At 39.3% G+C, this 13,782-nt stretch overlaps 1 protein-coding gene and 1 non-coding gene across 3 annotated transcripts in view; both read left to right on the top strand.

Annotated features, from left to right (window-relative positions):
• Nucleotides 1-13,782, top strand: part of SEC24D (SEC24 homolog D, COPII coat complex component) — a 111,673-nt gene that overhangs the window by 16,842 nt on the left and 81,049 nt on the right. For both annotated transcript variants that reach the window (XM_036852300.1, XM_036852301.1), the window contains exons 5-6: nt 143-427; nt 710-837. In XM_036852300.1, coding sequence (XP_036708195.1) covers nt 143-427; nt 710-837 — 413 coding nt within the window. The remainder of the gene's footprint in view (nt 1-142; nt 428-709; nt 838-13,782) is intronic.
• On the top strand, nt 6,065-6,137 carry TRNAD-GUC. The gene has a single exon. It is a non-coding gene; the product is annotated as a tRNA-Asp (tRNA).

Below are 13,782 nucleotides of genomic sequence, written 5' to 3'. Positions count from 1 at the left end.
ATCTTGTGGGGGAAAAAAATGTGACTTGAACGGGTGCCTTCTTGCTTTATTCTGAAAAAGAAGTGTCCCTGTTGTATACGTGGTAGAAGTTAAAGTGTTGAGAAGTGTGGCATTTAGGTGGGCTGGTCTTTTTCTGGCCTAGGTTCGGGCATGGCTCCCCCCAGCCAGGGCCCCCCTGGCCCTCCAGCAGCAGCAGCAGCAGCAGCATTCCAGGGTCCTCCACGGTCTTCGCAGCCATCCATCTTGCAGCCTGGATCTCAGGTTCTCCCACCACCACCCACTGCACTAAACGGCCCCGGTGCCTCACCCTTGCCTCCATCAACGCACAGACAAGACGGGCTCCCTGGGCCTGCTCCTCCGAACGCCCAGTACCAGCCCCCGCCTCCTCCAGGACAGACCCTGGGCCCTGGATATCCTCTGCAGCAGGGTAAGGTGGGCAGGGCTCAGAGGGAGGCCTTGGGTCCCCTGGGGGTGCCCTTAATTGGGAATCAGATTTGTTCCTATGTTACTAGGCATCTATCACTTACTGTTTTTGATTGGTGTGGCAAGTGCAAAGTAAAGGGGAACTGTAAATATTCACGTTTAACTCCCTGCCTTATTTAATATGAAAAATGCAAGGTGCTTGACTGAACAGTATAATATTGTCAGTGAGCCCTACGTCTGGGTTTGGGGATTATAATCATTTCTTTTTAAAATTTTTTCCACGCAGCCAACTATGGCCCCCAGATGGCAGGTGCACAGCTCTCCTACCCAGGAGGCTTCCCCGGAGGTCCTGCACAGATGGCGGGTCCACCGCAGCCCCAGAAGAAGCTGGATCCTGACTCTATCCCCAGCCCAGTAAGTGCTCTTCTCACTCTCACAGTCCACCTAACAAAGAACCATTCTTCACTCATTGTTCTCAGAAACTCTGCAGTTTGTTAGCATTTATCCTGTCCTTTATTGTCAAAGCACAATACCCATCACATGGATAAGGCTTGCTTCCTTCTGTGTATGTATGGGGGTGGTGAGGGTGGGTTATGGCATACCAGAGGTCTCCATGAGAGAAACAGCCTGTGCAGATTTTTTTTTTGGTATCACGTAAACTTGGCAGTATCTATTGATGTTCATATTCACATATATTGGCAGTATGTATTGATATTTAATGAGTAATTAGTAGTAAGAGTATATTCTATATAAAAATGCTATTTTAAGAAACTAAAGGACACTTTTCAGGATACTCATAGGAGTACAAAGTATTTGGCATATTTTAAAAAACTGTTTTAAATAAAATTAGAGCTGTAACTTAATTCTCCTCCACCCAAGTGATTTTCTTTGGAGAATTACTTTTTAGTAACTGTATCAGTCGGCTTTTATTAGGTTAATCTGCATAACAAACACTCCCCAACTTGGCTTACATCCACAAAGATTTATTTATCACTTAGGTTACGTGTACACTGCAGTAGCTGCAGTTTGGTTTTAGATTCTGCTCCATATGCCCTTATCACTCCAGAATCTAAGGTGAAAGGGCACCCCTTATCCGGGACATGTATTCTCGTGGCAAAGAGAGAAAAGGAGGAAAACTGGTCAAAAGGTGCAATAGCTGTTAAAGCTTCCAGTCAGATGTGGTACATGTCACAACCACACACATGCCCTTGGCTGAGACAAGTCATATAACAAAGTCTGATGTCAATGGGGGAGGGACGTAAACACTTCCCTCAGAAGAAACTGCAAGTCTTATGGCTTTGAGCAGGGATATAAAGTCCTTTGGAATAAGAATGAAATTGTCTGCAGTTAACTTGCACCTTTGAAGTGGTTCTATAAACATGAGTAGAAAAAGTTAGAAAGAGACTAAGGAGCACTAAGAGGTATTATATTTCATGTATATATATATATGTATATATGTATGGCCTAACTTTTGCATGTAACAAACCACCAGCAAACTTAGTAGCTTACAACCACTATTTATTAATGCTCGTGAGTCGGTAGGTCCCCTGGGCTGGGCTGGACTGATTTTGGCTGGGCTTGCTTTGTGCATCTGGGGTCAGCTAGAGGCTTGGCTGGAGCCCAGATGGTCTAGGATGGTCTATGAGTTTTCTGCGGTTGTATAATCAAGTACCATAACCTGGGTGGCTTAAAGCAACAGAAATTTATTCTCTTACAGTTCTGGAGGTCATAAGTCTGAAGTCAATGTGTTGGCATGGCTGTCTTCCCTCCGAAGGCTCTGTGTGAGAATCCATTCCTTGTTTTTTCCAGCGTCTGGTGGCTCCAGGCATTCCTTGGCTTGTGGCCGCATCATTCCAATCTTTGCCTCTGTTGTCACATCACCTCCCCCTCTTCTCTGTGTCTTTTCCTCCGGGTGTTGATCTCGGAACTCCCTGTGCCCCTCTCATAAGTTTCATGTGATTCCAGTTGGGGCCCACCCAGATAATCTAGGATAAGCGCTCTCTCTCAAGATCCTTAATTTAATCAATTCTTTTGCTATATGCAGTGTTAGTCACAGGTTTCAGGGATTAGGACATGGATGTATCTTTTTGGGGGGCTATATATTCAGCCCACTATAAATGGTATCATTCATGCATTTGGTATTTGTTACCCATCTGTTAGCTGGGGATGATTGAGTCCTGTCACCAAGCAGGATAGCCTAGCTTTGGCGGTGCCAGAGATCCAAGAGGGAAAGTAGGAATATGCAAGGCCTCCTGAGGATGGTCTGCAGTGTTCTCTCATCCAAAGCAAGTCCCAAGACCACCCCAGAGTCAAGGCGCAGAAAAATAGACCCTGCCTCTGGATGGGAGGAGCAGCAAAGTCCTTAAAAACGGCATAGGTATAGGGAGGGGTGGAGGATTTTGGCTATTTTTTAAAATACAAACTTGAAGATTTGTGATAAAGTATCTGATGCTATGTTAGAAATTAAATTTTAATAACTCTTAGTGCCCTTATTGATGATCATATTACCAGCCATTACTTTTCTAGTTTAATATTATTTGATTATTCCAGTTGAAGAAGTATCATGTATTTACATGATTTACACTTTGACTTCCTGTTTCTCTGCTTGTATATAACATCTACAGACCCTCTGGGTCGTTCCACTTCATTCTCTGATGTTTCTAGCTCCTGGTTCATTGTTAGTTAATCTCTCCAGTACTGTTTCTGTTACAGTTATTGGCAATTTTACTATCCATCTGTAGAAACTTCCATTTCTCTGGCCTCTCAATTCTTGATCTTATTTTCTTCCAATGTTCTTTGTATCTACCCCACTTACTCCTATCATTACCAGTGACTGTACACCTTCAAAGTCTCAGTTGAAAGCATCCCATCCTCCAACCACTGCCTTCTATCTTTTCAGCTCATTTCCTTTAGGACTCAAACGTCAATAATAATTCACCCACCAGGATTTACAACCTACCACTTTTTCTTGACTCACGCCACCTTCATTTTCGCCCTTCTCCTATGCAGCTTATATTATGTGATCCATGACTATAAATCTGTCCCTTGCATCTTCTACCCTGAACTCCTTTGCCCCCCTCCCTCCACTGCATTCACCTAGAAAATTCCCAGTTGTTGTTAAACCAACTCTCCACCTACTCCATGCCTGCACCCCAGATGCTAAGGCAACTTGAGAAAGATGCCCACCACGCTTACTGGTCTCACTTTGAATTCATAACCACTAAACGAAAGTGAACCTTTAGTTGTGTGTTTCTAAAACCTGACTGCACAGAATAATAACTGGCGGAGCATTTAAAATTATTGATGCCTTGCTCCCAGCCCCCCAAATTATGATTTAATTGTACTGGGCATTGGAATTTTTCAAAGTTCCTCTGTTAATTCTAACGTGTAGCAAGTTTGGAGACCATCACCCAACTCCGCTGACCCTCCCATTTTCCTGGATGACTATCATTCCTTCTCTCTTGAAACTCCTAACACTACTTTTTCCTTTTCTGACTCTTTAATGATAACCTGCTCCTTATTACACTGAGAAAATAGAAGAAATCCAAAGAGAACCTCTGCATGTTTCATTTCCACATCTCGCTGCATCTGTGCTCATTTATCACTCTTCCTCCTGTTAGTGTGGATAAGCTTGTCCATACTCCGGACCAAGGCCATCACCTCCACTTGTGCCCTAGAATCCATCTCTATGGCCTTTCAAGAACAGCCCTCCAGAAAATGTCCTCTGTATTAGAGTTCTCCAAAAAACAGAACCAATAGGATATATGTCTATATATGGAAATAAATTTATTTTAAAGAATTGGTTTACTCAATTGTCGGAGACTGGCAAGGCCAAAATCTGCTGGGCTGGCCGGTGCGCTGGAGACACAGGAAGAGCTGATGTTGCAGCTTGACTCTGAAGGCATCTGAAGCAGAATTCCCTCTTCCTCAGGGAGACCTCGGTATTTTTCTCTTAATCCTTCAACAGGTCAGAAGAGACCTGCCCACACTGTGGAGGGTACTCTGCTTCACTCAAGGTCTACTGATGAAATGTTAATCGCATTTAAAAAAATACCTTCACAGCAAGATCTAGACTGGTATTTGAAACTGGCTACCATGGCCTAGCCAAGTTGACACATAAAATTAACTATCACATCCCTTCTCTGCTGCATTATCTTTACTTATTTGAAGATAAACTTCAGTTTTTCTCTGTCTAGATCATTCTCATCAGAATATAAACCTCCCGAAATACCTCTTATTGTTAATGAAAGAAGTCTCCTTTGTCCCTTCCCCATGTCTATCCAGTTTCCTCCCCATTTTGTGGCTCTCTTTTACAGCAAGAAGTCTCTAGAAGGGTTGCCTTTACCCACTGTCTTGGTTCATCTCCTCCTATTCCCTCCTGAACCTGTTCCAGTTTAGATCTTATCACTACAGCCCCACTAATACTATGCTTGTTCAGGTCTCCAGTGACCTCCCATTTCCAAATCTTGTGGCCAATTCTCAGATCTCCTCTGTCTTGACCTGTCAGCAACAGATTTGACACATCTGTTCATTCCATCCTCCTTGAAACACCTTTTCAGTGGGGTTACCGTGTCCCCAGCACATAGTGCCCAGTACATAGTATGCACTCATATTTGTTGAACGAATGAATGTTAACAACAAAAGCAATGAGCAGTATATTGTGTCATTCATCCAAGACCCTTAAAATACACACATACAAATCAGTCCAATATTATTTTATCTTAAGAGTAATGGCAACACCACCCACTCGTTTACATCTCTGCTTGTTTCACTGGTGGCTCTTTCCTGTCTCCTTTGTTGGTTTCACCTCGTCTTTGCAACCTCCTCGTGTTAAAAGTGTCCCAAAGTCTTTGGACCCGTCCCTTTCTCCATTGACATTAACTCTCTAGTCAGCTCTACTCGAAGTGTGCTTCTAGGACGGCACATGAATATTGGCTGGAGCAACCAAAATGTCCATCAGCAGATGACTAGATAAGGAAGATGTGGTACATATATACAGTGGAATACTACTCAGCCATAGAAAGCATGAAATAATGCCATTTGCAGCCATATGGATGGACCTAGAGATTATCATACTAAGTGAAGTAAGTCAGACAGATGAAGACAAATATCATATGATATTACTTATATGTGGAATCTAAAATATGATACAAATGAACTTATTTATGAAACAGAAATAGACTCACGGACATAGAAAACAAGTTTATGGTTACCAAAGGGGAAAGGGGATGGGGGAGATAAATTAGGAGTTTGGGATTAGCATATACAAACTAATATATATAAAATAGATAAACAACAAGGGCCTACTGTATAGCACAGGGAACTATAGTCAATATCCTGTAATAAACCATAATGGAGAAGAATATAAAAAAGAATATATATATATATGTATAACTGAATCACTTTACTGTACACCAGACACTAATACAACATTGTAAATCTACTACACTTCAATAAAAAATTAAAAACAAAGCAAAACAAAAAAAACATTGGCTTGGAGCTTAATAGAAATGCATGGTCTCAGGCTCCACCCCAGACCTGAATCAGAATCTCTAGGAACGGGGCCCTGGAATCTGTTTTAACAAGCTCTTCAGATGGTTCTTAGGCACACTAAGGTTTGAGAAGTACCACTTTAGGGAATTCCCTGATGGTCCAGTAGTTAGGACTCCACACTGTCACTGCTGAGGGCCCAGGTTCAATCCCTGGTCAGGGAACTATCATCCCACAAGCCACACAGCACGGCCAAAAAACAAATTAAAAAAAAACAAAAAACAATAACAGAAAAACCCAAAAACGTGGCCCGAGAAGTACCGCTTTCAATGACTCATTCTCATGGCTTTAAATGAGAACGTAGATACTCCTAGTCAAGACCTTTTCCTTGAAATCCAGATTGCAACCCCATTCTTCCAGGTCTCTGGCCAAAAAACTTGGAGTCATCCTTGATTCTCTCTTTCTCACATATCTCACATTAAGGACTCACATAGTCCTTTAGCTAATTCCATTGCTTCTGCCTTTTGTGCTCATCCTGGTCCAAGCCTCTACCATCTGTACCCACCTGGATTATTGTAAGAGCATCCTAACTGGTCTCCCTGCTATTCTAGTCTGCACAGCAGCCGGAGTGATCCTTTCACATTCTAAGTCAGATGATGTCACGGCTCATAACAAACCCTCCAATACTCCTCTAGTTAGAAACCAAAGTTCTTACAAAGGCCTGCAAGACCCTACCGTATTTGCCACCCCTGACACCGCCCACCCCCTGCCCCCCCCCCACACACACACTCTGACCTGGTCTCTTACCACTCTTCTCCATCACTTTGCTTTGCGTCACACCAGCCTCCTTGTTATTCCTCAGCCACGCCAAGCGTACGCCTGCCTCAAGGCCTTTGCACTTGCAGTTTCCTCTGCCTAGATTCTCCTCCCCTACATACATACGGGGCATGGCTCAATCCTGCATTTCCTTCACGTCCTCATTGCTCATCCCCCATCTCACTGGCACCCCATCCATATCACTTCATATCCACAGCACTTATTACCTGACATAGGATGTATCTTATTTATGCATTTATATATCGCCTATCTTCCATACTAGAATGTCAGCTCCAAGAGGTCAAGGATTTGGTTTTGTTCACTACTGTGCCCCTAACACATAGAACAGGGCCTGGTACAGAGTATGGGCTCACATATTTGTTCAATGAATGAATGTTAACAACAAAAGCAATAAGCAGTATGGGATGTGATTTATTCAAGACCCTTAAAATATACACATATAAGTCAGTCCAATATTATTTTTATCTTAAAAGTAATAAAATAGGGGCTTCCCTGGTGGCGCAGTGGTTGAGAGTCTGCCTGCTAATGCAGGGGACACGGGTTCGAGCCCTGGTCTGGGAAGATCCCACATGCCGCGGAGCAACTAGGCCCGTGAGCCACAACTACTGAGCCTGCGCGTCTGGAGCCTGTGCTCCACAACAAGAGAGGCCGCGACAGTGAGAGGCCCGCGCACCGCGATGAGGAGTGGCCCCCACTTGCCGCAGCTGGAGAAAGCCCTCGCACAGAAACGAAGACCCAACACAGCCAAAAATAAATAAATTAATTAATTAATAAAAAAAAAAAAGTAATAAAATAGCAATACCAGATGGAGCCTGTTTTTATATTCGTATTACCAGAGTAGGATGCTTTTGCTAACTAAATTAATTCTTCCTTCTGGAAAGAAAGATGTGAAATCATGTTTACCGAACTCCTGTTGCATTCCAGTCCTGAGCTAAGTGCTCACTACAACTCTTTTGGGTGGTGGTCTCAGCCATATTTTGGAAGTGAGGACACTGGTATCACCATCAGACTCTTCCTCACTCTTTGTATCAGCAGGAGGATTATTCAGCAGTTGAGCTCTTCCTATTCTCCTCTTTCTCTTACCATGCCCAAGTGCAAATAATTCTGCTTCAAGCAGCCTGCCTTAGATGTGTGCATGCATCTTATTATCTTGTCTCTCCCTTATCCTTTTTGTTCATTTATCTCAAGAGAATCACTTCCTTTTTTTCTCTTTCCTGATTCTATTTTATGAAACTAGAATACTCTGTTCATAGCAGATATGTGTGAAAGTAATTCTAGTGGCGGAAAAAGAGATCTATACATTTTGATGTAGCATTGGCATTATCAGGAGTCACTGTCACCAAATTTGAAACCCTTTAAGAACAGAGACACAGTCACAATCTCTATTGAAATTTCTGTGTTTTGTTTTATCTCTAAGCTGTTTTCCGAGAATATGGATTTGAGGTTAAAAAAAAAAAAAAAAAAAAAAAAAACCCTGTATTTTTAGAAATTACTAGAACTGTTTGTTATATTTCTTACTCCCTTTGTAGTATTCTAGCCAAGATGTGAATTAATTTAGAAATGTAATTACCACCAATGACATTGTTTCTTTGGAGGCAGTGCTTTGTGAGTTGCAAATGGCTAATTTAAAATAGACTTTTTGGAAGTAGAGTCTATCTGAAGACTGAGAGCTGCCTATGTTCAATATATAGATTATTATGACTTTTACCTTGCTTTCGTATTTGACACTTCATTGGTTGACATGATGACAGTAAATGTAAACTACTCCAGTTTTGAATGAACCAGATGAACCTTGTGGTTGAAATGTAGAGTATAATTACAGTGTTTTGATTTTTCTGTTTGCTTCTTGTCTCTGCCCATGGTAGCTTTTAGTCTCATTTGTATCTTACAGTAGTTGTGTTTGGAGCATATTCTATATCCTTAATTTAATAAGAATTCAAATCCTATGAAATTAAAAAGACAGAAATGCATGGATTTAAAAGCAGGCTAAATCTGTCTCTGATACGCTGTAAAAACCAATGATATCAATGCCAGCTGGGGCCTGGATTGGATGAGATGGGAAGGGAAAATGGAGCAGGTAACATTTCAGAGCTTGGGGGAAGACAATTTTCATATTATTAGTAGTTTCTTTTTTTTTAATTGAAATACAGTTGATTTACAATATTGTGTTAGTTTTAGATGTACAGTAAAGTGATTCAGTTATACATATATATTTTTTTTTCAGATTCTTTCCCTTTATAGGTTATTATAAGATATTGAATATAGTTCCCTGTGCTATAAACACAACAGTAAATCCTTGTTTATCTATTTTATATATAGTGGTGTGTATATGTTAACCCCAAACTCCTAGCTTATCTCCTGCTCCTTCCCCTTTGGTAACCATAAATTTGTTTTCTATGTCTGTGAGTCCGTTTTTGTTTTGTAAATAAATTCATTTGTATTATGTTTTAGATTCCACATATAAGTGATATCATGTATTTGTCTTTCTCTGTCTGACTTACTTCGCTTAGTATGATAATCTCTATAAGTCCATGCACCTTGCTGCAAATGGCAATATTTCATTCTTTTTTATGGTTGAGTAATATTCCATTGTGTATATATGTGTGTGTGTGTGTGTGTATACACACACACCACATCTTCTTTATCCACTCATCTGTTGATAGACACTTAGATTGCTTCCAAATCTTAGCTATTGTAAATAGTGCTGCTATGAACGTTGGGGTGCATGTATATTTTTGAATTAGTTTTCATCTTTTCCAGGTATATACTCAGGAGTGGCATCACTGGATCACGCGGTAGCTCTATTTTTGTTTTTCTGAGGAAACTCCATACTGTTTTCCATAGTGGCTGCACCAATTATATTCCCACCAACAGTGTAGGAGGTTTCCTTTTTCTCCACACCCTCTCCAGCATTTATTATTTGTAGACTTTTTGATGATAGTAATTCTGACCAGTGACACCTCACTGTAGTTTTGGTTTGCATTTCCCTAATAATTAGTGACGCTGAGCATCTTTTCGTGTGCCTTTTGGCCATCTGTATGTCTTCTTTGGAGAAATATCGATTTAGGTCTTCTGCCCATTTTTTGATTGGGTTGTTTGTTTCTTTGATATTGAGCTGTATGAGCTGTTTGTATATTTTGGAAACTAATCCCTTGTCAGTCACATCGTTGGCAAATATTTTCTCCCAGTCCATAGGTTGTCTTTTTATTTTGTTTATGGTTTCCTTTGTTGTGCAAAAGCTTTTAAGTTTGATTAGGCCCCACTTGTTTATTTTTTATTTTATTTCTTTTGCCTTGGGAGACTGCTCTAAGAAAATATTGCTATGATTTATGTCGGAGAATGTTTTGCCTATGTTCTCTTCTAGGAGTTTTATGGTGTCATGTCTTATATTTAAGTCTTTAAACCATTTTGAGTTTATTTTTGTATATGGTGTGAGGGAGTGTTCTAACTTCACTGATTTACATGAGGCTATCCACCTTTCTCAGCACCACTTGCTGAAGAGACTGACTGTTCTCCACTGTATGTTCTTGCCTGCTTTGTTGAAGATTAATTGACCATGGGTGTGTGGGTTTATGTCTGGCCTCTCTACTCTGTTCCGTTGAGCCGTGTTTGGTTTTGTGCCAGTACCATACTGTTTTGATTACAGTAGCTTTGTAGGGTTGGCTGAAGTCTGGGAGGGTTATGCCTCCAGCTTTGTTCTTTTTCCTCAGGATTGCTTTGGTAATTCTGGGTTGTTTGTGGTTCCATATAAATTTTAGGATTATTTGTTCTAGTTCTATGAAAAATGTCATAGGTAATTTGATAGGATCACATTAAATCTGTAGATGCTTTGGGTAATATGGCCATTTTAACAATATTAATTCTTCCAATCCAAGAGATGGGATATCTTTCCATTTTACTTTCTCTTTCTGATATTTCATTATTAATGTAAAGAAATGCAACAGATTTCTGTATATTAATCTTGTATCCTGCTACCTTCCTGAATTCATTTATTAGTTCTCATAGTGTTGGTGTGGAGTGTTTAGGGTTTTCTGTATAGAGTATCATGTCATCTGCATATAATGACAATTTTACCTCGTCCTTCTGATTTAGATACCTTTTATTTCTTTTTCCTGTCTGATTGCTGTGGCTAGGGCTTCCAGTACTATTTGAATAGAAGTGATGAGAGAGGGCATCCATGTCTTGTTTCAGAATTTAGCAGGGAGGCTTTCAGCTTTTCACTGTTGAGTATTATGATGGCTATGGGTTTGTCGTAAATGGCTTTTATTATGTTGAGATACGTTCCCTCTGTACCCACTTTGGTGAAAGTTTTTTATCATGAATGGATGTTGAATTTATCAAATGCTTTTTCTGCATCAGTTGAGATGACCATGTGGTTTTTGTCTTTTGTTGATATGGTCTGTCACATTGATTGATTTGCATATGTTGAACCATCCTTGTGACCCTGGAATGAATCCAACTTGATCATGGTGCATAATCCTTATTATGTGCTGGATTCAGTTTGCTAATATTTTGTTGAGGATTTTCGCATCTATATTCATCAAAGATATTGGCCTTTAATTTTCTTTTTTTGTAGTGTCTGTCTGGTTTTGGTATCAGGGTGATGGTGGCTTCATAGAATGACTTTGGGAGTGTTCTTTTCTCTTCAGTCTTTTGGAAGAGTTTGAGAAGGATAGGTATAAGTTCTTTGTATGTTTGGTAGAATTTCCCAGTGAAGCCATCCAGTCCTGGAGTTTTGTTTGCAGGGAGTTTTTTTTAAAGTTACAGATTCTATTTCACTTCTAGTGATTGGTCTGTTCATATTATCTATTTCTACTTGACTCAGTTTTGGCAGGTGGTATGTTTCTTGATATTTCTCCATTTCTTCTAGCTTGTCCAATTTGTTCACATATAACTTCATAGTATTTTCTTACGATTTTTTGTATTTCTGTGGTATTGGTTGTTATTTTTCCTCTTTCATTTTTATTTTTTTTTTAATTTATTTATTTTCCTTCTTGGTGAGCCTGGCTAGAGGTTTGTCAATTTTGTTTGTCCTTTCAAAAAGCAAGCTCTGGTTTTATTGATTTTTTTCTTTTTCTTTTTTTTCTTTTTTGGATCTCTAGTTTATTTATTTCCTCTTTGATCTTTATTCTTTCCTTCCTTCTGCTCACTTTGGGTTTTGTTTGTTCTTTTTCTGATTCTTTTAATTGGTAGTTTAAGTTGTTTATTTGAGATTTTTCTTGTTTTTTGAGGAAGGCCTGTATTGCTATGAACTTTCCTCTTAGAACTGCTTTTGCTGCATCCCATAGGTTTTGTATAGTTGTGTTTTCATTGTTGTTTGTCTCGAGGTATTTTCTGATTTCCCCCTTGATTTTATTGTTGACCCATTGGTTCTTTTATTAGCATATTGTTTAGTTTCCATGTAATCATTTTTTTTTCTCATTTTTCTTTCTGTGGTTGATTTCTAGTTTCATACCATTGTGGTCAGAAAAAAATGCTTGAAATAATTTCTATCCTCTTAAATTTGTCCTAGTATGTGGTCTGTCCTAGAGAATGTTCCATGCATGCTTGAAAAGAATGTGCATTCTGGGTTTTTGGATGTGGTGTCCTGTAGATATCAATTAAGTTCAACTACTCTGTTGTGTGATTTAGGATCTCTGTTGCCTTATTGGTTTTCTTTCTAGAAGATCTGTCCATTGATGTCAGTGGAGTGTTAAAGTCTCCTACTGTTATTGTATTCCCCTCAGTTTCTCCCTTTATGTCTGTTAGTATTTGTTTTATGTATTTAGGTGCTCCTATATTGGGTGCATATCTGTTAACCAGTGTAATATCCTCTTCTTGTATTGATCCTTTTATCATTATATAGTGTCCTTCTTTACCTTTCTTTATGGCCTTTGTTTTAAAGTCTATTTTGTCTGATAAGAGTATTGCTACCCTTGCTTTCTTGTCGTTTCCATTTGCATGAAATATCTTTTTCCATCTCCTCACTTTCAATCTATGTATGTCTTTCACCCTAAAGTGGGTCTCTTGTAGGCAGTATATTATAGGTTCTTGGTTTTTTTTAACCCAATCTTCCACTCTATGTCTTTTGATCAGAGCATTTAGTCCATTGACATTTAAAGTAATTATTGATAAGCATGTATTTATTGCCATTTTAAACCTTGTTTTGCAGTTTATTGTGTAGTTCTTCTTTGTTCCTTTCTTCTTTTTGTTTTTCTTTTGTGACTTGGTGGTTTTCTTTTGTATTATGCTTAAGTTCCTTTCTTTTTGTTTTTTGTGAATCTATTGTATGTTTTTGATTTGTGGTTACCCTGGTTTTCAAGCATGTTAACCCATAACTATTTCTACCTTCTTTAGACTGATAGTCATATAAGTTCAAATACATTCTAAAATATCTACATTTTTATGCCCCTCCCCCACATCTTGTGATTTTGATGTCCTATTTTACATCTTCATGTTTATTTTTTTTTTGCTGTTCATTATAGTTATAACTGCTTTTATAAAAATTTTCTTACTGGCTTATTTAAGTGATCTTCAATCTTTTTATATATTTGCCTCTCCTATTGTGTTTTTCCCTTTCCTATAGATTCTTGCTTCCTTTCTGCTTAGAGAAGACCCTTCAATATTTCTTTTAGGTTAGGTTTAGTATTGCTATATTCTTTTAGTTTTTGCTTGTCTGAGAAATTCTTAGTTTCTCCTTCTATTCTAAAGGATACTCTTCCTGTGTAGAGCATCCTAGGTTGCAGGTTTTTCCCTTTCAGGACTTTGAATGTATAATGCCACTCCCTTCTGGCCTGCAACATTTCTGCAGAGAAATCAGCTGATAACCTTATGGGGGTTCCCTTGTACTGACTCTTTGTTTTTCTCTTGCTGCCTTTAGAATCCTCTCTTTATCCATTTTAATTATGTTATGTCTCACTGTGGGTCCATTTAAGTTCATCTTGTTTGGGACCCTCTGTACTTCCTGTACCTGGATATCTGTTTCCTTCTTAGGTTTGGGAAGTTTTCAGCCATAAATTCTTCAAATACATTTTTGATCCTCTTTTCTCTCTC

Source organism: Balaenoptera musculus, chromosome 5, assembly GCF_009873245.2.
Source record: "Balaenoptera musculus isolate JJ_BM4_2016_0621 chromosome 5, mBalMus1.pri.v3, whole genome shotgun sequence".
NCBI lineage: Eukaryota > Metazoa > Chordata > Mammalia > Artiodactyla > Balaenopteridae > Balaenoptera > Balaenoptera musculus.
The sequence above is the reverse complement of the archived record's forward strand: the minus strand, read 5'-3'. Positions and strand labels throughout refer to the sequence as shown.